Source organism: Molothrus ater, chromosome 14 (assembly GCF_012460135.2).
Source record: "Molothrus ater isolate BHLD 08-10-18 breed brown headed cowbird chromosome 14, BPBGC_Mater_1.1, whole genome shotgun sequence".
Lineage (NCBI taxonomy): Eukaryota > Metazoa > Chordata > Aves > Passeriformes > Icteridae > Molothrus > Molothrus ater.
Window position 1 is genome coordinate 4,774,911 of NC_050491.2, and position 22,168 is coordinate 4,797,078.

Consider the following 22,168-nt stretch of genomic DNA (forward strand, 5'->3'; position numbering starts at 1 on the left):
CGGCAGGGAAAGGTGCGGAAGGGAGGACGCAGGCGTGCCCGCCGCACCCCTTCGGGCTCTGTCTGCCGCTCCTCTGCTTTATTGACAAAAATAGACAGCAACAAGTCAAACTGGCACGGTACCCCTCTCCCTGTTCAAGGCCCTGCTGCAACGTGACCGATGCCGAGTCCCACCGCTCCCTCTGCTGCCCTGGAGCAGCAGCAGGAGCGTGAGCGCGGTCCTGCCAGCCCCTGACACCCACCACCCCCAGCCCTGCTCCTTCTCTTCCCCGAGCAACAGGCATTAACTGCTGCATGGAGTGCCAGGACCTTGTCCCGTGAAGATGAAGCCAGCAGCAGTAGGGACAGGATTTGTGTCCAGGATGGGAGGGTGAAGAGCTCGGCTTTCCCTTTGTCCTTTGAAAGGCCACTCCACATCCCCCTTCCTATTCCTCAAGCCATGGGACAGGGTAGCCCCCAGGGGAACAGCCCTTAAACCAGGTGTCCCATCCCTGGCTGCAGAGTTGCTGACAACAGGCAGAGACAGCCCTTCCCCTGCACCAAACAGCGACCCAAATCCCCGCTCCTGTCCAAACCCCAAGGGAGAGGTCTCAGCTCCAGCACCGCTGGATAAATATTCTGCCCCTAGGCCACCCCTGCAAAGCTTTAGTTCCTCGCTGCTAGTAGGCAATGAGAACTCAGTTCCAAGTCTTTTCAGCTGAGGGCAGCTGTGCACCATGAAAGGAGCCAGGAAGGCCGCGGTAGAAGGGAGGCTCGGAGGAAAGGAGCCTCGGGGCTGGCCTGAGGAGTGCTCCCTGCCTGAGCTGTGCAGGGCTCTGGCTGCCCTTCCCCACAGCTGACACGGGCGTCACTCTTGCATCAAGCTGTTGATCTTTGTGAGTAGCACATCCGTCTCAGACTCTGAGGAGACAGAGAAAAAGCATTTATTGTGGGCAGCCACCATCCCGCAGCGACAGGCGGAGCAGCCTGAAAAGCAGGTTTGAGGATATTCGGGAAACGTGGGATTCCCCAGTGCTGTCCCACAGGGCTGCTTGTTAAGGGCAGGACAGGAGGAACTCCCTGGGCTGGGATTCCCTTCCCTCCCCCAGCCATCCCAAACCACTCCGTCACGTTTGGCTGGGGAAAGCTGCCTGCTTGTCAGGGAGAGTCCCAGAGGCAGAGCCTGGCTCCAAGGGAGGGAAGCTCCCGCTCCGTGTGCACTCACCCGCTGGCCGTCTCCTGCGGGAACATTTCCTAGGAGATGGAACAGGATCCATGTTAGCATGCAAGTCTGGTCTCACCGTGCCCTCCCCTGAGCTGCCAGCTGGAGGCTCTGGGGCCCCGCAGTCCCAGAGGGAACTGCTCTCAGTGCCTGCAGCACTGGGAAAAAGGACAGGAGCAGGAGCCCCCAGCCTCAGCCCACCAAGCCCTGGGGTGCAGAGTGGGTTAGCAAGTGTGAACTAAGGCATCCAGCTTGAGACAGGGCCAGGGCAGGCTTTTAGCTGCAGCTTGGAGATGAAAATTGCTCCCACACATTTCTGTCTTATTCAGACAGGAGAGCACCCCCCAGGATCTGAGTCCAGAGAGGGGTGGCAGCAGGTTTGGGTCTGCACCAGCCACCCAGGGCACACTACAGCCTCCCTCAACAGAGCTGCCTCGGGAGGGGGAAAGGGATCAAACCTACTTCATCAGGACGAAGGCCCAGATGATGATAAGGAAGGAAACACAGTCTACAACGATCCAGATCATGAAGTATGTGCTGCTGGGCTGCAAGACAACGAGACAAGCCACTGAACACCAGCTAGGGGTGGTGCGCCGTGGCACAGCCCTGCCTCCTGTACCACCAGTCCCATCTACAGGGCCACATGCTCCCATGCCAGTACAGCAGTGAGCAGAGGTCACCCCCTAGGCAGCTGCACAGGACCCACAGGTGCCTGGGACACAGGGCTGCGGGGCAGGTGAAGGATTCAGGGGTCACTTACCAGCAGCCAGATGGGGTGTTCCATCTCCTTCAGCACCTGGCAGGCGTTGGTGGTGACAGAGCTCACCCCTGAGCACCACAGCACGGAGAAGAGCCAGGGCTGGTTCACCACGTACAAGTTGACAGAGATGTTGTCCTGGCGGTACTGCCTGTGTGGGACAGCCCTGGTCAGAGTAGCAGACAGCAGGGTGCCACCACACTCTGCACAGCCAGAGGGGGCTGTACATTTGGGATATGATCCAGCATTTGCAGCACATGGAGCAACTGTCTGGAGATGCACACCCAGGGCAGATTTGCTGGCAGGGCAGAGGACTGCAGCCAGCTCCATCCTCTGCACCAGCCCTGCCTGATGGGGACACTTTTTCACAAGGCACACTCCCAGCTCTTCCCAGAAGCACACCAGTACTTGGCACTCTCACCTCTGCTGGCCCCTGGGACAGTCCCCAGACCCCCTCAGCTCCCAGGTACTTGGACAAAGTGTTCTCACCTGATCTCCTCAGAGCTCATGTCCTGGTAGGGCAGATTGACGTGCAGCACTGGCTCCTTCTCATTCTCGACCCTCTTTCGGCCATAGACGTGCTGGACACCTGGGGCCTGCTGTTTGACATCTTCCCTGAACCCATCTGGAAGCCAGAGGACCTAGGAAAGAGCCAGAGAGCACGTGCAGAGGAGAGGTGCTCCAGAGAGTTTGCTCTCTTGCAATATTCCCTCACAGGTTCAGGCCCATGTGGCCTGCTTAGACAGCTGCTTCCTGCCCCTGTCTCCATGCTCAGCTCTTCCATGAGGATCTCAGCCAGGACAGTTTCCTAAGAGCTTGCCCCAGCCAAGAAATAAGCACAGGTCCCACTGAAGGGAGGAAAGCAGTTCCAGCCTAGGAAATCTGCAACAGTTAAGTCCTTTCTGGGTCTTTGAATGGCTCAAGAAGTGAATCCATTTATCCCCAGCTCTGCAGCAAGAATGCACCTCGGATCACCACTATAGTACAAGTCTTTTCTATGTCCCCTCCTGCTCTGCATTCCCAAAAGGCCAAGCAACGTGATTTGAGTGCTGATTTGTCCCCTGAGGGCAGCACATATCCTGTGCTGCAGGGGTTGGAGGAAGCATAAAGGGATCACAGGAGGGTGCAGCAGGAGTCCCAGAGCTGCAGGGAGAGGTGTGGTGGAGTGTGGGGAGGTGAAAGCCTCAGCATTGTCCTCCTGCTCATGCTGGCAGTGTTGGTCTCCTCCCTAGCCTGAGTCATTGTTTACACACCAGGGTGGCCAGTGCTGGGAAACCAAAGTATTTGGAGGGGTCTGGAGTATTTGGAGGAGTCTGAAGCTGTAGGCATCAAACCCTAATTATTGGTAACATCTCCCAGCTAGAGAACCCCACACGTGGGCAGGGCTGCCCAGCAGGGATCACATATGGGGTGCATGGGGTGTCAGGGATGGTCAGTGTGGCTGGCAGGACACCTCCCACCACGGCAGGGGTGTGACAGCAGGGCCTGGCAGGGGTGGGGCCAGCTCACCTGCTGCAGCGGGATGCCTGACTGTAATATCACTCCCAGGGTGACATTGACAAAGTTCTGGTAGTCACTGTGGTTCTCAGGCCGAAGGTCAAACATGATGGAGATGTTGCTGTGCTTGGCTGCCTCTAGAGCCTGTTCCAGGGACGGGATCCTCTGTTCAGCTGCCTCCTGCCGATCACCAGGAGAAAGGCTCTGCACCGTGGGAAATGGCCTCCGCTGCAAGGGTGAGAGGGGGGCAGTCATCACAGGCAGACCACCTGGCAGCTTCCACATCCCAAACTGGTGCCTAGGGGACTCAGTTTCCTACACTGGCCTCTCCATGTGTTCTCCAGTGCAGACAGGCATAGGGAACCTCCCTATTCACATCCATGGGCACCTGTACCCTTCTCCCCACTAACAACAGAATTCAAGCAGCCCCAGCGCCTGTGGGCATTCAAAGCTGCTCAGCAGTAGTTAGTCACCTTTTGGGAAGAGCCTGGCCACAGCTGCCTTCAAGCCCAGGCAGGCTGTGTAGCTCAGAGCAAACACGAGACATCCCCTCTGAAAGCAGCCTCCTCCATGACTCAGCTGAGGAGTCAGAACAAACCCCAGCTTGGGGCATAACTGCACCCAAGGGATTTGTGCATGTTTCTGCACCCTGTCCAGGTGTCTGCTAGGACCAGGAAAGGTTCTGGAGCCCCAGGGCAGGGCTAATGCTTCACCCAAAAATGCACCCATTCCTCACCAGCCACCCTAAGGATATTCCTGACCTCTAGAAACCAGCTGCCAGCATCCAGCTGCTGGAGGTCTGTCCAGTTGAAGGCAGTGCTGTTCAGGGCAGCCCTCTCAGGGAACACAGTCTGCACGTTGGTGGTCCTGGTGAGTTCCTCGTCATGCATGAGGAATGGGACCCCGTCAGCACTGGCAAAGGAGCACAGAGGAAAGCCATGTGTTGTAAGCTGTTTGTCTCCTATCCCTGCCCTGGCATTTCTACCCCCTCCCAGCCACCTGCCAGAGTAACTCCCACCCTTATTCTACTTGTGGCCCTTTACACAAAAATGTGCACCTAGAGACCAAGCCACCGACCCAGTAGTTCCTTGCTCTCTGAAAGGGCTGTCCCAATAACAGGATTGCATGAGATGAACTGGAGCCAGGGTCTGTTTTCCAAGCAGTATCCCTTCCCTGATGCAGCCTCCCTCCCCAGAAGGCAATCTGCATGGGGAGGACAGAAACTCAGTACCTCTCCCAGATCATTGGGACACCAAGCTGGAGCCTGTCCCATACTGGGAAGGTGGGAGTGGCAGAGCCCTTTGAACAGGGCTGCCTCCAAATGCAGGCTATATCAGTCCTCCAGGTGTCTTCCAGAATGCCCCCTGTGGGAGGTGACATCCCAGGATACACAGGCCCCTTCCTCCCTCTGAGCCCCTTTACCTCACCATGACGTCTGTCTCAAAGACTTGCACATCACAGTCCACAGCCTTGTGCAGTGACATGAGGGTGTTCTCAGGGGCCAGCTGGAAAGAGGAATGGTGTTAGTGCAGGGAGCATGGGCAGAATGGGGCAGGGGGCAGGCACTCATTCTGCCTGGATGCACCCAGCAGCTTGGCTGGGCTCTAGGGCAGCCACAATGAGCCTGGGGTGACCTGGGTGTGGTGGGGGGTGGAAAAGGACTGGGGGTAGACAGGCAGAGCCTGCCTGGTCCCTGCTCCCCAACCCACAGGAGCCTCCCCTACACAGCCAGGCTTTCTGCTGGGAGTTGCACACTCCTGGTCCAGCAGTGCTCCGGCAGCAGCTCTGTCCTGCAGCTGCTGCATCCCCTCCTCACCCTGTGCTCCTCACCCAACCTCCAAGCCTGAGCTCTGGGCTGGCCAGAGCTTGTCCAGGCCTGTGGCCACAAGGATCTGTGCCCCACAGCCAGGCATAGCCTGGCTTTTCCTAGTGGAGCAGCCTCCCCCATCCACCCTGATCACTGCCAAGGTGCTGGTCACTCACCATGGGTGCTCCTCGATGGCCAACTAGGGCTGGCTTGGGGGGCAGCTGGTTCTCCTCCATGATGCAAGGGGAGGTGATTCCCAAGGGAGCCAGGTAGAGTGCAATCATTGCTGCACAGTACAGAAGCAGCACTAACACCCTGAGACCTGCAGGCACAGACAGAAGTTTTGAGGTACAGAGGAAGTATTTTGCAGGTCACTAAGAATAAGCCAAGACTGCTTCACCTGGCATTAACCTGTCATTGCCCTAGGTCAAACATTGCACCCTCAGCCTCAGGAACACTGTGGATTTATTCCTGGCCCTTGCCCAACTCATCACTTCTGCAGCACTCTGCCACCTGTAGCCTTGTTCAGCTGCAAAGCAGGGAGGGCTGAAGCTGCAACAAAGGCTGGTCATGAGAAACCACCAAGAGCAGGCATTACGGCCACACTGGAGACCTGCTCCCACTACTGCACTGCTGCTCCCCACTCTGCCACCAGTGCTGCTCAGCTGGGTGGCAGGACACAGGGCACCAGCCAAGGGGACAAGTGGAGAGCTCAGAGGGGTTACCTGTGCTGCGGGTGCGGTAGATGAAGCTGGCCAGGGGCCAGGCAAGGAGTGTCATTCCCCCCACAGCTCCAATGTGCAGGAAGGGACCTGTTGCCTGGGGAGGCAAAAAACCACAGGGTGTCAGCGAGCAGCAGTGCCTGTCCCCAAAATACACATGCCCCAATGCCAGGGATCTGCCCCTGCAGCCAGTGCTGCTGGAAGATCCACAGTGCCGGGAGGGAGGGACAGGCTCCTGAGATACAGAACAGACTCCCTGCTCTGGTCCAGCCACCATTCATCAGTCTGCTGGCAGCTGCTCCAGGCAGGACTGCAGGGGCAGAAGGAGCACCTTGCCTGGCCAGGCAGCAGAAGTCAAGGGCAGGGAATTCACCCCCAGTGCATGCAGCTGTGCTAGGGACTTCAGTCAGCACCCTTGAGCTCAAGGTCAGGCTCTGGGTACAGCAGGGGAGTCCCTGCTATCGAGGTGACTCACCTGCAGGGAGATCCATGCACTTTTCCACTCCTCCGCCCACTTTATTCCCAGGCCTGTGAAGGCTGCAGCCACCACCAGGACAGTCAGGACCAGCAGGACCTGTGGGGCATGCACAGGGCAGTTAGGGGAGCAAACAGCACCTTGCAGGCCAGGCAGAGTCCTCCTCATCCCTTCCTCATGAACCCCTCCCAGCCCTGATACCCATTTCCCCCATCTGGGTTGGCAGCTGAGCTCTGTGCTCCATGCTTTGGAGCACTGGGAATATTCCCATCCCAGAGATATGTGGCTGAGGAACTGACAGCTGCAGCCTTGGTCAGCAGGGACACACAGCCACTCCATGGGGTCACAGCAGCCATGCACAGCCCCAGCAGGCTGCTCCCAGCTTCTGAAGGTGCAAGGGCAGCCAGGGCAAGCACCATCTCCCTGCACCTCCATTCTCTCACCTTGTGCACCCAGTGTAGCTTCAAGGGCTGGCCACAGAGCTGCAAGCACAGAGCGAGGACCTGCAAGGGCAAGGAGCTGTCAGACTGGCCTGTGCCCCACACCTCACCCCTCACAGGGCACAGGATTCAGCCACAGAAGCTCGGGCTCCTGCACAGGCAGGGGCTCTGCCCGTGCTCAGGCTGACCTGGCCCCAGATGCTGCAGACTCCTCCCAGCTCAGGGCAGCCTGGGCTCAGCACAGCCCCATTCCCCCGGCTCAGGGCAGCCTGGGCTCAGCACAGCCCCATTCCCCCAGCTCAGGGCAGCCTGGGCTCAGCACAGCCCCATTCCCCCAGCCCAGCAGGGTCAGGAGGGCTCACCAGCAGTACAGATGAGTAGCTGATCAGCACGGCCGTAGCTATGAGCAGCACCAGGGACCAGTCTAGCCACAGCTTCTTCTGCCTGAAGATGAATCTGCCAGCAAAGGGGAAGGTCAGAGGGGCAGGGGTGATGTGGGGAACAAGGCTGGATATAGATCCTACTCACTCATTGAAGTTGTGGAAATCATTGAGGATGATGATAGCGAAGTAGAGCCACACCAGGGTGAAGAGGAAGACGCAGAAGAGGAAAAGGAACCAGCTGCAGTCATACTGAAAGCCAGAGATGAGAGTTATACACATACCCTCAGGGCTCCTAGCCCCCAGGCCGGTTGCTGAGACCCCTGGGTATCACCCAGCCAGCAGCAGGGGGGTCACAGCAGGAATGGCCCAGGGGTCCAGGCACTGAGCTGCCCCATGGAGAGGGACCAGAGCTACCCTGGCAGGACCCACGCTGCAGAAAGATGGATCAGCATGTCCTACAACAAACTAAAAATCTGCCTCTGCCAGGCTGAGGAGGATGGCCCCTGTGGCAAGACTGTCTCCTTTCCCATGCAGCACTCCATGGGAACAGGCTGGGACTTTGGACACAAGAAGGGGCGGGGAGCCAGGTCCCATTCCCTTCTAGCTGCACGATCTGTGAGCTGGGCAGAGAGCAGTGCAGGGCCTCAGAACTGCCCTTGCAGCGGCGAGTCTGCAGGCTGGCTCCAGCTACACTGTCCACAGCCACCAGTGCCAGGTGTGTGGGGGAGGTGAGGGGTGCCACAGGTGCCAGAGGGACACCTAGCAACTCGGACTTATTTGTACATTCCAGGCAAGACGGGACAAGCCGTAGCAGAGCCACACCCATGGGAGTCGGAGACCTCAGAGGGTCCCAGGGCCTCACCACTCCCAGGCTACAAATTGCTGGGGACACCCTCCTGGTGGGGCCACACCCAGCCCAGGAACTGTGTCTCCCACGTGCCTGGCCAGGTGCCCCGGGACCTGCTTGCCAGCTCAGCCCTAGGGCTCTGCTCTGCCCCAGGCACGTGCAAGCCCCACTGCAGAGCACGCTAATGCTGCTCTACCCCTCTTGTCACCCAGCAGGAGCACAGCTCACCCTCTCACTGCTCCAGGCCAGGGCAGTTCCTGGGCAGTGAGAGTGCCAGGTAGCACCCCAGCTTTCCTGGGGCTTGGCCCTGGGAAGCAGGAGCAGCAGCAAGAGGTCAGCAGCTCAGTGTCTGGCCTGAGCATCCCAGCCAGAGCCCTTCCCCACCCCAGCCAGCACTCTGAGACTCCCACAAAGGGGCTGGCAAACCCCAGCTCAGCATTACTCAGGTATCACCTTGGTGGTTCTCAGGCCCTTCCTCTTCTCCTTCTTGGCAGTGATCCACTGGCAGCTGTAGGGGCAGAGCAGGCAGGTGGCACAGGTGGAGCAGCATCCAGGGGGGTCTGCCATAGCAGCAGACTGTGCCAGAGCCAAGGTCAGGTGTCCTGTGGGGGATACACACAGTGCATTGGCACAGATCTCTCAGCACACTGCCCCACCCCGTGGGGATGCAGCACTGAGGCATTTTGTGTCCAGGTACCCTGGCAGGTGGCCCAGAGTGCTGGGACATAGTGGGGCTGCTGGTTGTGTCCCCGGACAAGGCACGGTGCCAGGGGAAGAAGCAGCTCAGGATGCAGCCCAACCTGTTCAGCAGGCTGTGCTGGGACCCTTCACCCAACAAGCTGGAACAAGCCTGGAGCTGGCAGGGAGCAGGGCCTGCTCCCCAGCCCAGGGCTCAGCACTGCCTGGGAGCCAGGACCACTGTGCAGCCTCCAGGGGCAAGACAGCACCACTGCACGCAGGCTTCCCCACCTGCAAGGACTGTCCAGTGCCATGCCATGGCCTGGGAAGTTCCTGTTCTGATCCCTAAGTCCTGGTCCTTGCCTGCTGCAGCACCATCCTGGCAGCCCCTGAGCTCAACCTGCACACCAAGGAATCCCAAATGTGCTGGAGGAGCTGCAGCTGAGCAGGCACTGGATGGCTTTGGTCCAAGTGCTTGTGGGGAACCCATTTCTACAGTCACAGAGATCCTCCAGGGCAGGGCCACCACTGAGTTCCCAAGGCTGGCAAGGGAACAGAGCCAGGATGCTTTGCTGTGATCTCCAGATTCCTGGTGCTTGGCTGGAAGAAGCAGGGAGCCCAAAACAAGGTCTTCCTCAATCCATCCAGAGAAATCCCATCTTTACTTTTGCTTGTGCTGCTGTGGAGCTGCTCCTCCTCACCCCAACCTCCCCCAGGCTCACTATGCAACACTATCACCCTGCAGATTAAGCCTAGCTCTCATTTCACTGTGACCACTGAGCCAGGCATGAGAGCCAGCTGACCACATCCTTCCTCCCAGCCACATCCCCTCCAGTGCTGGAGTGCCTCACAGAGCTGTGTCCCATTCCAGTCTGGGCTGTGGAGAGAGGGAGCAGAGCTAGCCCAGCTCCTCCCTGGCCCAGCCAGCCAGGCCAGAGCAGCTCTGCCATGCCCAGCCTGGTCTGCCCCTGGAACAGGGCAGCACCCCAGCCCATCACCTTGCTCCTAAATACCACCCCATGGGGGTCTCCAGGGCCGGGGTGCAGAGCCTGCTCCAGCACCCACACAGAGCACAGGGTCACACACAGGCAGGCAGCACCCCGAGAGCAGGACCCCATCCCTGGCCAGGCAGCTTCTGCAGGCTGGGGCATGTCTGGGGGCTGTCATCAGCAGGTCCAGCCAGCCAAGGCAAAGAGGGTGATGAGCAGCAAAACAGAGCCCCACATCTGCTGCCCCCTCCACCTTCCAGGCACCAGACCAGCAGCTGTGACCTGCTCAGTGATGGCACTGAGGGAGTCAGCCTTAACACAAGGGATGCCATGGGTCATACCCCTGCTGTCACCAGAAGCAGTCACCACTTCCACCTCAGGCTCAGCCAGCCTTCCCTTGGAGACACCCTGTCCCCTGTCACTGCTCACATGGGCAGGGCACTGGTGTCAGCAGCTCCTGGCAGGCTCCCACACAGGGTGCACAGTACAGGAGGAGTGGCTGTGGGCACCAGCTGCAGCTCAGCTGCTCCAAGGGACTGCTGCTGCCAAGACGAGCTTGGCAGAGAGTGGCACAGGACTGGTCACAAATCTGCCCCACTGGTGCTGTCGGGAGGGTTTGGAGGGAAAATGCCACCCTGTTCTCCAGCTCAGAGTGTGACTGCAGCAGCAGCATCAACGGTTATGGCAGGGCACACATCCCAGACAGAGCAGGGACAGGCACACAACAGACCCTGCTCAGCTTCTGCTCCAGCTGCAGTGAGAGAGCAGCACAGTGGGAGCTGGGGCTCCATCATGGCTGGAAGGACCCTCCTTTACTCCCACCAAACAACCTCCACTGCACACTCAGTCCTTGTGCGAGGCACAGGGAATCTGAAGGGCTGACAAACCCATTTCCACAATCACTGACACGGCAGCGTGTGCTGGTAGCCTCACAAGCACCTCTGTGCTGGCACAGGACAACCTGGTGGCCATATGCAGATCAATATCCCCTTGTCCTGGAGGAGCGAGCTGAGCCAGCCCAGGCTGTGTGCAACCGGGCAGGTTAGCAGGAGCTGGTGCCCAACCCCGCTACTGCCCTTCCTCCTAGGACGGAGGACAGAACACGGGCTCAGCACAGGGCATAGGGTGACCCCAAAACAGCAAGAGCAGCACAGCCTGGCCCAGATCCCCCACTCTCAGACTCATGCCCGGGCAGCCCATCCTGCGCTCCCCATTCCTGCTCTCCAGAGCGTGGGAACAACACGGGCAACCCCCTTCCTTCCCCCCTCATCTTCCCGGGACCATCACCCCCTCCCCATGCCGCCTGACAGCCCAGGACAGCATCCCCAGGGCCGGGGCAGCCCCAAGTACCTGCTCCCCGCGGATGTCGGGCTCCCGCAGCCGGGCCAGGTGAGCGCGGGGCTGGGCTCTCCCGGGCCCATGCGTGCCAGCACTCGGCTCCCGCTGCTGTGCTCACACCCTGCTGGGTGTGCCCGGGCCCGGCAGGTCCGCACAGGCCGGCAGAGGCGGGCAGACTGCGAGCGGAGCCGAGCCGAGCCGAGCGGAGCGGGGGGCCGGGCTGGGGTCAGGGCGGGCCCCGAGGAGAGGGGGAAGGGGCCCCGGGGCCGTCACGCGTCGCAGCGCGGAGGAGTTTGCAGGCAGGCCACGTCCAGGCAGAGCCGGACTCCAGGGAGAGCTCCCGGGAGATGGAGGCAGAGCTTCGTGCATCGCCGCGCCTTTGAGAGAGGGGCTCTGGGAGCCCCTCGGACAAAAGGGGACTTTTCTCTTCCCGGCAGAGAAAGCCTGAACAGACGCAGCCCAGGTCACCGCGGCTGGCCCGGCAGACACACCGGGGCATGCTTTGAAGGCAGAAGCACAGAAGTAAAAGTGCTTTTCTTGCCTTAAGCCGAAAGAAATCCTTCCGAATGAGTGCATCTGAACTTTGCTAAAGCAGCAGATGAAAGGAGGCTCCAGACAGGCCTGATGCCAGCTGAAGATGGATGGGCTGATGCCTTCCATCTTCCCCTTCCCTCCCTGTGGCACAGCATAGCTGTCCCCTCTACCCTCTGCTCCAGGTCTCTGCTCCTGGTGAGCCAGGATGCACGATGGGCACTCAGACTTCTCTGCGTCACTGAATTGATCCGTCATTGCCTGTGATCTCAGGGGACCCCTCTGATCTTCTGCCACTTGCAGAGGACCTGAGAAAGATGATTTACAGGGAGGTGATGGCATTCTGCAGTGACATAGCAACCGCCAATTTAGGCAGGAGCCTCAGCGCTCAGCAGATCCTGTCCCACACTACTGTTAACAGCTTCGGCACAACTCCTTGGGCAGCTCCATGGAATGTGCTGATTAAGGCCTTATCAGTGGAGGGTCTGGGGCACCGCAGGAGGGTTTGTGCAGCAACACCCATTGCTCTGCACCCAAAGGAGTAAGCTGAAAGCATTGCAGTGGCCAGGAATATCCCCCAGACAAGCCAGCAGCCCTGCACACCCAGATTTTGTCAGACGTGAGCAGTTTGGCAGCGAGGTTCATCTCCTGCATCCATGTGTTCTGCTGACTCTGACACAGGTCAGTCACGCTGCTGCATGAAGAGCAAAGCTGTGGGCACAGGAAAGTCCCTGGGATGCAGAGAGCCCATTTTATGGGGGAGAAGGCTGGCTGTCAGGGATTGAATTGCAGGTTTTGAGGACATGAATTAGTGAGTGCTGAAGTGAGGTGAAGGATCACTCAAGCCAAAAAACACCTTAGGCAGCGTGTAGGGGGAAACCGAGAATGAATAAAGAGACCAAGGAGGTACTGGAAGAGGGGAGATTGATGTAGAGCTCCGGCAGATACAACAAAAAGTTGTGGATTTTAGTGGTGTGAGGCAAAGTTTATGGAAGAGGCACCACGGGCAGACAGAGCAGCGGGACAGGCAACTCCCCGAGTCTGACGACACCGGGAGGGAGCGCATTTCTCGGCGGAGCCGAGCCGCTCCGGCCCGGCGCGGCCGAGGGAGCCCCGGCCCCGGGGGAACTGAGCCGCTCCCGCCCGGCACTGCCGAGGGAGCCCCGGCCCCGGGCACCGCCGGGCGCGCCTGCAGCGCCGCCTCTGCCCACACGAGGGCGGCAGCGAGGCCCCTCCTGCCCGGCACAGGGCTGAGGGGACGGGAGCGGCGCTGGGGCCGAGCGGAGCCGTGTCCTGATCCCCCACGGGACGCAGCCTTGCTGGGCCCGGGCAGCGGCCTCGTAGCGCTGCCTGTGAGGACCGGGAGCCATGCTGGCTGCTGCCAGAGCCGCGCGGGCACTGCCGCGGCCTGGCCGCCAGACGGCGACCTCGGGCCGCGCTGCTGCGGGAGTGCCTGAGGATCGGCCTGTGCAAAAGGGCACAGCTGAGCTCAAAGGACAGGGCTGAGCCCGGGGGTGTGACCCAAAAGACAGGGCTGAGTCCGGGGGTGTGACCCAAAGGACAGGGCTGTGACCCAAAGGACAGGGCTGAGTCCGGGGGTGTGATCCTATGGACAAGGCTAAGCCCAGGTGTGTCACCCAAGGACAGGGCTGAGCCCAGGGATGCCACCCAAAGGACAGGGCTGAGCCGGGGGTGTGATCCTATGGACAAGGCTAAGCCCAGGTGTGTCACCCAAGGACAGGGCTGAGCCCAGGTGTGTGACCCAAAGGACAGGGCAAAACCGGGGATGCGATCCTATGGACAGAACTGAGTTTATGGGTGTGACCCAAAGGACAGGGCTGAGCCCACAGGTGTGACCCAAGGGACAGGCTGAGCCTGGGGATACCACCCAAAGGACAGGGCTGAGCCCAGGACAGAGCTGTGCCCAGGAATGTGACCCAAAGGACAAGGCCAAGCTTATAGGTGTGACCCAAAGGACAAGGCTGAGCCCAGGGATGCCACCCAAAGGACAGGGCTGAACTGGGAGTATGACCCTATGGGCAGAACTGAGTTTATGGGTGTGACCCAAAGGACAGGGCTGAGCCCAGGGATGCCACCCAAAGCGCAGAGCTGAGCTCAGATTTGATACCCAAAGGACAGAGCTCAGCTCAGGGCCATGACACCAAACCCAGCAGACTGACATAAACACAGGCATCATTGACATCCCTGCCAGCTGAGACTGATCTCCAGGAGCCAGGTTAAAGCTAACAACAGTAGTGCATAATCAAGCTGGTTTAGCTCTACCTGCCTCACAACAAAGTCAGAGGCATCAGAATTGTGAAAAAGACAGAAAATTATGTTCCTATCGACACAGTTGGATGAGCTCAGGTACAACATCAAGTGTTGCATTGATGTAAATGGAGTTTGTGTCCTGCCTTCATGTGAGAAAGTTCATCTGTGAGTGTTCTTTTAGATTATGGCAAACTGCTAAAAACACAGAGGGGAATGGTCTAAATAAGCAGAGAAAGTTACGTTGGTGTATTACAGTGCAGATGAAGTTATCTCCCTAGACTCTAAACTTGGTGGGTAGAACAGGTATTTTCAGCACATGTGAGTGGCTCCAGAGCTTCCTGTTAGGTACCTGTTTGTCCACTGAACTGGTCACAAGCTAGTTTTTTTTTTTTTTTCAGGAAAAAAGGGCAAGCCATTATTTCAGTTACTTCTGTTTTTCACTATACTGCACACAGTCTACAAGAAATACTCCTTTTAAAGATGGACAGTTTTAGGGAATGTTTTCCCTTCACATAATCTCCTATAGGACCCAGGACCAGGAATAAAAGAAGGCAATACAGGTTTGTTTAACGTTATTTCACACTCTTTCACCTTGTAATAGACAACAAAACCTCAGCATTTCACCATTTCTCTGCTGTTAACACTTGAAAATCCAGTGACACAGACTGCTTCCAGCTCAGCTAGTAGCAGACCTACATAAACTGATAGACCAAGGCAACAATCTCCATCATTAATCTAAAGTCAATCTGCAGTAATATAGATTTTGCTACATATTGAAGCTGTCCTGCATAGGCACATTAAGAAATTAAGTTGTTTGAAAGAACTAATCAGACAATAAACTGCCTGCTTAGGGGGAGGCAGTATGATCATGGCAGTAGTCTCAATTTTTTCCTAAAGGCCAGAAGCTTATAAAGAATTAAAGGCTGTGGTGAGCAAGCTTTGAATCAGATTTTTTTTCCCTCCAGAAGTGGGCTTAGTTAAGGAGCTCAGGAATGCATATTGTGAGAGTATTATTCATCTTGAGGAAAAAACCTCTGTGGATGACTGTACTTATTTCAGCTCTTATCACAGAGTTTGTATGATACAAGGCAAATCACTTGACCCAAACTTTTCATGGGTGGTCCTTAAAGGTTTAATTTCCTGTGTACTTGAAAACAGCATGGAGCAGATTTTCAGGAGTGCTAATCACTAACTGTTGTAATTGAGATGAGTAACAGGAGCCCTGAGGATCAAATGCTAAGGAGTGTTTAGAGTTCAAGCCATAGGGTAACAGCAGATCTCAGCTTGGGCACTGCACCAGTGCTGTGTTTGGCCCCACTGTTTTGGTAGGAATCCAACACCTCTCAAGGGTTTATGGAGATTTATTAAGGTACAGAGAACACAGTAGATCATAGAATCATAGAATGGCCTGAGTTGGACCATTAAAGACCATCCAGTTCCAACCCTCCTGCCAGGGGCAGGGACACCTTCCACTAGAGCAGGTTGCTCAGAGCCCTACCTAACCTGACAAGTTCTTCCAGGGATGGGGCAGCCACAGCTTCTCTGGGCAACCTGCCAGGGCCTCACCACCCTTACAGTGAAGAAATTCTCCCTGCCATCTAATCTAAACCTGCTGTCTTTCAGTCTGAAGCCATTCACCCTGGTCCAGACACTCCAGGATCTTGTGAAAAGCCCCTCTCCATGTTTCTTGTGGGCTCCCTTTAGGTACTGGAAAGCCACAATAAGATCACCCAAATGGTTTCTTTAGTCTAGGCTGAACAACCCCAATTCTCTCAGCCTTTCCTCCTGGGAGAGGTGTTCCATCCCTCGAATCAACTTGGTGGCCTCCTCTGGACTCGCTCCAGCAGCTCCATGTCCTTCCTGTGCTGGGGACCCCAGAGCTGGAGGCAGCACTGCAGGTGGGGTCTGACCAGAGTGGAGCAGAGGGGCAGAATCCCCTCCCTCCCTCCCCTGCTGCCCACAGGGCTTTTGCTGCAGCCCAGGACACTCTTGGCTTTCTGGGCTGTGAGTGCACATGGCTGGGTCCTGTCCAGCCTCTCATCCTTCTTGTCAGGATAAGCAACAGTTATAAATTTTATACTACAAAATATAGTTCAGAAATAATTTTTAGGCAGTGTCATGTCATATCTAAAGAGAAAAAATATTTCAAACAGGCAACTCCTGCTTTCATTAAAAGAAAAAAATCAGTTATCAGATTCTTATAGTTTTATCTTGTAACACATGCCATGCTTCATTCATGATTTCAAGGACCAAAATACTTGGTTGTGTTCACATGCAGCTCTTTCTTTTTGGAACTTGAACTAGTTTAGAATTTGAAGATGTTTATCATTTGTCATTTCCTAATTGCCTTATTGCATACTTAACTGAAGTCACAGAAAAACAAACTTGGCAAATCTTAAGTATTAAATTTAGGATGCAGCAGAAGGTATGCTCACAGGCTATACTCACATGCAATTTTGCATCTTAACTGCACATCTTTGTGTTTTGTGTAATCTATACAGAGGAAGTGAACTAATTTAATTATAGCACCACTGTTTTTTCTGGTAAGTCCATTTCCTTTATATAGATAATTAACTTTACTGGAAGTTAAATTGTAGGCATAAATTACTGAATGTGGCAACACTGCTATTTTGTAGATCTGGTTTCACCTGCTCTGCATGGAAAAGCACTTGACTAGTGGTCTATGTTATTTTCTGATCAATATTTGTGGGCTTTTTTCCAGGAAAAAATATAATATTTACTCTGTCAATAAAACAGCTTATGTGCCACTTACTGCCATTGCTCTACTACAAGAACATTTGTAGTCAGGGTTCTTAATGCTTGCTTACTTACTAATTTTAAGACATACCATTATTTTTGCACTGGGATAAGCCTTTACTGTGGAGTGTTTGCTCCTGCCACACATCTAATTTCTGCTCAGAGTTATAGTTACTGCAGAACAGCATTTTCCCCCCTTTCAGCATGTAAAAGCAGCTGCAAGATCACTGTGTTAGGTCATGCTGTGGAACACAAAATTGATTTGTTGCTTGAGCTGCCTTTCTCTCCTTATGGTTTCAGAAGCCTCCCATGAAGCCATTACCACTCACTGATGTTACTGTGAAGCCACAAACTTTGTTACAGCATTAGTGGGGACCCAGCAGCTGTCTGACAGAATAAAACCCTGCAGCAGCATTTATGTCAAAAATGAGCTGAAGTCCTTGACAAAGAGTTCAACTCTCAAGCTATAAAGAGGAACTGTTAGGATACAGCCCAAGCTACAGAATACCTTAGTTACTTACTTAGCATTAAAGTATTGCCACAGACCCTGGCTGAGGTCAGTTCTTGCCCAAGGAGTGTCCCTTCAGATCCCCTATGAGCCTTACCACTCATGGGATTCCATCCTCTCTGCAAATCCAGGCACAGAGAACAAAGCCCTCTTGCACACTCATTTTACTATCACTTGTTCTCAGCAAGCTCATTTGAGGGTGAGTAGCAGTTCTGTGAGTCACAGTGTGCTGCAGTCATTAATACTCCCACTGTACTTGCAGTGCTACTGTGCTTTTTCTCTTAATACCATAAGCTGTTGCTATTAGACAGCTTTGCAGAGCTATTAGAGCCTGTCCTGCAGCCTTTAGAGAAACAATTAACTATATTAGATGCTTCTATAAAAACCAATTCCTCACACATGTAGCTACATTCTGTGCTTTATAGTAACTGCAAACAACTAAATTAACTGAAGCTGAAAAAAACTCCCAGAACAACCACAAAAAGAAGACCCCCAGATAAAGAAAAGGCCCAAAACAGCCCCACTTACCAGGCAGAAACAACTCCTTGTTTCACACTCTCTACTGTATGGAAGCAACAGCTGTTTGCCATTGCCAAATTTATAGGAGCAGCCTCCAGAAGTGTGCTAAGGGTGGGTTTATATAAGGGCCCTGGCTAGGGAGTGGCCAGCAATGTGGTGGAGTTGTGGGATTTGTATGTCCTTAGGTGGCTGGTGGTGTGGCTGTGTCATAGTGAAGTCAATATGTGCTGTTGCTCAAAGAGAGGTAGTTCTTATTTATAAAGCTAATGTTTTGGGTCTAGAATACTCAGTTAAATTTTATTTATCCACTTTAAGTATAATTTCCTTGCTGGTTTTATTTTTGATTTATTGTCTTGTACCTCTTTAAGGTCTTTTCTAGCTGTAAGTATCTTTAGGTACAAGCTCTTCTGATTTATTTAATATATGTAAAATATTACAGTTCTTAAACAAGAAAGGCTTTTGTACTGTCTAGCATGTAGTTTCCTACCTAACTGTTATAGATGCCTACTGTGAGTTTCTGTAATTGCTCTCTTTTAGTTATGACTATGTGAATTTTGTTCTGACCCTTTAACTAGTGTAAAGGGTTGTGGGGGATTTCTAACTAGTGGTCTGCATTTGTATTATTTTTCTTTATATTTTCTTAGAGCTACTGTGTAATCAGTATCTCTGGGGCTTAGGTTTTGGCTGCCTGTGGTTTCCAGTAGCAGTATTTATGCTCAAAATACTTATTTTGAGGGGCAAAGGTGTCTGCCTCAGGCAGCTGAAGGGATTTGTGCAGTTTTGAGGATAGCATTTTCAAGTTTAACCTTTTATGGTTTGTATCCTCTGAAAACTGCACTGCAAGAGATCCTTGCTGCTTTTTCAGGTGTAAAGGTTGATAGCATGGAGAGGCTTGATATTGTGTCTGAGCTGTTCTGATGAAGAGCTAACACTAGAAAATTTAGTAGAAAGCTGTTTTTTTTTGGTAACTGGTTTGTTGGAATCCCACCAGCTTGTTCCTATAAAGTTTTAATTAATGATTTGAAATAATGATAGAATAATAATATCATGCTTTTAGATAGTTTTGCTTTTGAGTCAGTAAAAGCTTCACCTATTCAGATGTTATTAAGACCAGTTAAATAGTAACTTTGGAGGTAGTGTACTTAAACCAGCATGTGTCTTTAGTCCTTTTTTTTTTCCAGCTTCATTATAATTCAAATTCATGCAGTTACAGCTTGTGCACTTAAAAAATGTGCCAACTGCTTTCCCTCACAATGTAGCTTGAGATAAATTACCCTTTTATGTGTTTTTCCAAGTTCTTTTTGGGTTTTGCTCCCAAACTCAAGGAAGTATTTGATCCTGTGTCCAGAACAGAATGTATTTTGCATTAGGAAATAAACCCAGACTTGTAGTTCTTGTCTCCTGTGTTGCAGCACATATGCACTAATACTCTCTGAGCACCTGTAGGCATGCCTGTGTAGTGCTTTCTGGGTTAGGTACTTACACAGAGATCTGTTTCTGGAGCTTACCTTATCTGAAGAAGGTGCTTGAGGGCCCAGAATTTCTGTTCTCCTTCGGCAGAACTGGGCTGGTCCGTGTCTTACAAAGGTGTGATGGGCTTGGAATTGGTGAAGCTGATGCAGAGGGTGATCTCCCTTCTTGATTGCTGCAGGGTGATGCTGAAGTGGAAGGGTTTGTTGCCTGCAATCCTGAACTCCAGCACTGTGAGCAGAAGAAGCACACCTGGGAAAAAAAGTGTTACACAGCAAGCCCTGAGAGGACCTTCAATGGCTGAAATGGCTGTTGAGATGAAAAATGCCACTCATAAACTTGCAGCTGTCACTGAAGGTACCTCCACAGCTTGTACCTCATTGCATTGGAGCTGTAGGAAATGTGCAGCTATGGGAGGAAGGTGATTGTTGCCTCAGGTACTTGCACTTGCTTGCCTGTCAGGTGCAGTTACTGACAGATGGCTGTGAGGAGCTGAGAATATGCCTGGCTCAGCATGGGGAGCTTGTCTTGGCACTTGGGCTGTTTTGTCACTGTCAGGCTTTGTTTGTGGCTTCTGCAGGGTTATACAGAAGTAGAGCAAGGACTTGAGACAGCCCTTACATGTGGTGTCTGGCATGGAAGGAAGCAACATGCTGGTTGGCAAAACAAATTAAAAAATGGTAGGGAGAGCATAGGGGAATGCATTCAGGATGAATCTGAAATGACCAAACCCCAACAGGGCTGCAGCAGTGCCTAAGGTTTGCTGGGGGGTTTAGTTGGGTGATAAGGTATTGGGAATAAAACTGCAAAGCTTTAGATGGATGTTGTTGGAGCCTTGTGACCACGTGGAGTTGTGTGGCACTGCAGTGTTGGGGGTGTTTGCCAAGGATGTTTTAACTTCTCAGATCCAGGCTCTTGGCTAATGAACATATAGTCAGCAGTTTAGAAGGATTTACTTAAGTAATAATGTATGTTTCACTACTTTGTGTGCATGATGTAGGTGTTTTATATTCTGTTAAATTCTGAATGAGCCTCCCTGGGTGTTAGTCACTTGGTTAACAGAGCTTGGTTATGTGACCATTAATATTTCTGTGAATATTCTAATTACTTTTTTTTGGAAGGTTTTTTCTGTTGTGTGAAGCCTAGATAAGTGTTGTGTTTTCTGTTTATGTAAAACACATGACAAAACAAACACCCCCACCAAATGCCAAAACACAAACACAGAAAACCCAAACTTACTCTCTATCTGTTGTGACTTAAGCAGAGGTGGCAGGTAACAGCCTGACTGCAAATGCTAAATTAGGTGATTTTGTCACTTCGGGAATGTGGCTGCATTCAGTCCCAGAGGGATGAAGCATTTGGAGTAGCTCCCTAAATGGCAGGGGACTGGTAACCCAGATGGCTCTTTCTGCTCTTTAATTTCCTACCCCAGTGTCTTGTGTCAAAGTTCCAGGGCTGTCCTTTCCTGTTCCCTTAGACAAGTGCCTGTTATCCCTTTTATAGACCGTGGGGAATCCTTGAACAGTGCAGGTGGGATTCTTGAGAACAAAGGTGGGGGTTTGTTTTTGGTATAAAAGCACAGGCCATTCCTGGTGATGTTCCAAGTCAAGGGACATGTTTTTGCCTACCTGTGGTGGCAGTGAATGCAATAAACTTCCCTTGTTGCCTCTTGAAGTGTGTAGTGTGGATCCCTTGTGCAGCAGGCACCTCACATCTGTCAGGTAGTTGGTTTTGACTTTTGTGAATGAAGCTGTGTGTGTGCTTAAAAGCCAGGGCCCTAAAAATCCCTGACATCTGCATCCTAAATTGTATTCTGAGTGTATAGGAAGAAACTCATCTGAGATTAAATGGAATGTGAAATGATGTTTAGCTGGGAAGAATATGGATTTACTGCTGGTGATCAGAACAGTTTCTGATAATAAATATAAAGCATTGTGTTGAGGAAACTTAAACAGATACTTAATGGTGTTTCTATAATCAATGTGAAACTTGCAAATGAGGTTGCCAGATGGCACAAGAGATACTCTCATAGATTGTAGCAAAATAAATAACACTTCTTGCTGTGAAAGTCAACAATGAACAGAAATACTTATAATGCATCCTCTTACAGTAATAGGATATTCATGAACAAATAGTAGATTCCAGTCTAATCTGTCACTACCAGAGGGAGGGGCCAACATCTCAAGTATTGACAAAACTTTTTTTCTTGGGTTATTTAATTTTTCAATTCATCATTAAGAAATAAAATCAATGACTCAAGCCCTTATTTGAAGGAAGTTGTAACCTGAGACCTCTCTACTTGAATAGAAGCCCTCAAAACAAGCGTTAGTACAAAATTTCACACATATGTAACTAGAAAGAAGTATAAGTAAGCTTGGAAAGCTGCCAGGGTCTTAAAAACCAGACTGAGATACTTATTCTACATCAAAAGGCAGATCATACTGATGGCTTTGAGAAAGCATTTGCTCTTAAGGATGAAATGAAGTTTTTCTTATCCAGAACTTCTATACTTCAAGGAGCAGCATGCATTATTGCTTGTATTATTACTTCATTGTGCTTGCCTGGAACTTACCAGGATGAAACCATTTAAAATCCTGCACACTAAGCAGTATGTTTGCCTCATCTCAGTTTTTAATCTGTTAAGAAACTCAGTATTTAAAATTAAAGCCAGTCTTACTTATAGTTAATTTTTTCCCACACAATCTGTGATAGGCTGGTGTAGCTTTTATTGAAAGAAGTATGTCTGAGTAATTGCAGAGGTATTTGGTAGGTAATTGCTGAGGTATTTGGTAGTTTTCTCACACAAGTTTAAAAGTCTTCATTTACCTTCCTGTGCCATCCCTGTGTGTGGATGTGTTGTGCCACTGGAGCAGCAGGCTGGGTCTGGGGGGAGGCACTGCTAAACTCTGATATCTCCGTCCCAGCTGATGCTGCTGGAGAAACAAAAGGCTGAAACTGTTCTCCAAAATGCTGGAGTGG

The 22,168-nt window shown here is 52.8% G+C and overlaps 1 protein-coding gene across 2 annotated transcripts; it reads right to left on the reverse strand.

The window, feature by feature from the left end:
• Positions 1 to 56: 56 nt before the first annotated feature.
• On the reverse strand, positions 57 to 11,355 carry GDPD2 (glycerophosphodiester phosphodiesterase domain containing 2). Of its 2 annotated transcripts, XM_036402410.2 has the most exons (16): positions 11,146 to 11,354; positions 8,582 to 8,730; positions 7,427 to 7,530; positions 7,261 to 7,354; positions 6,902 to 6,961; positions 6,459 to 6,557; positions 5,987 to 6,080; positions 5,438 to 5,583; positions 4,877 to 4,959; positions 4,216 to 4,366; positions 3,467 to 3,682; positions 2,447 to 2,598; positions 1,961 to 2,108; positions 1,663 to 1,745; positions 1,204 to 1,232; positions 57 to 899 (listed from the first exon to the last, which is right to left on the reverse strand). In XM_036402410.2, exons 2-16 carry the CDS (start codon positions 8,693 to 8,695, stop codon positions 847 to 849), a joined length of 1,626 nt encoding a protein of 541 aa, XP_036258303.1. In that variant the 5' UTR covers positions 8,696 to 8,730; positions 11,146 to 11,354; the 3' UTR covers positions 57 to 846. The 2 variants fall into 2 exon arrangements, with proteins under 2 accessions (XP_036258303.1, XP_036258302.1); XM_036402409.2 differs by lacking the exon at positions 57 to 899 and having other exon boundaries at positions 905 to 1,232; positions 11,146 to 11,355.
• Between the last annotated feature and the right edge of the window lie 10,813 nt (positions 11,356 to 22,168).

Coding starts and splice junctions, on each gene's coding strand:
- GDPD2 (XM_036402409.2), bottom strand. CDS start 8,695: ATGGCAGACCCCCCTGGATGCTGCTCCACCTGTGCCACCTGCCTGCTC. Junction 4,960..5,437: donor GCCATCGAGGAGCACCCATG/GTGAGTGACCAG, acceptor TCCTCTTTCCAG/CTGGCCCCTGAGAACACCCT. Junction 2,599..3,466: donor CAGGCATCCCGCTGCAGCAG/GTGAGCTGGCCC, acceptor GCTCTTTCCTAG/GTCCTCTGGCTTCCAGATGG.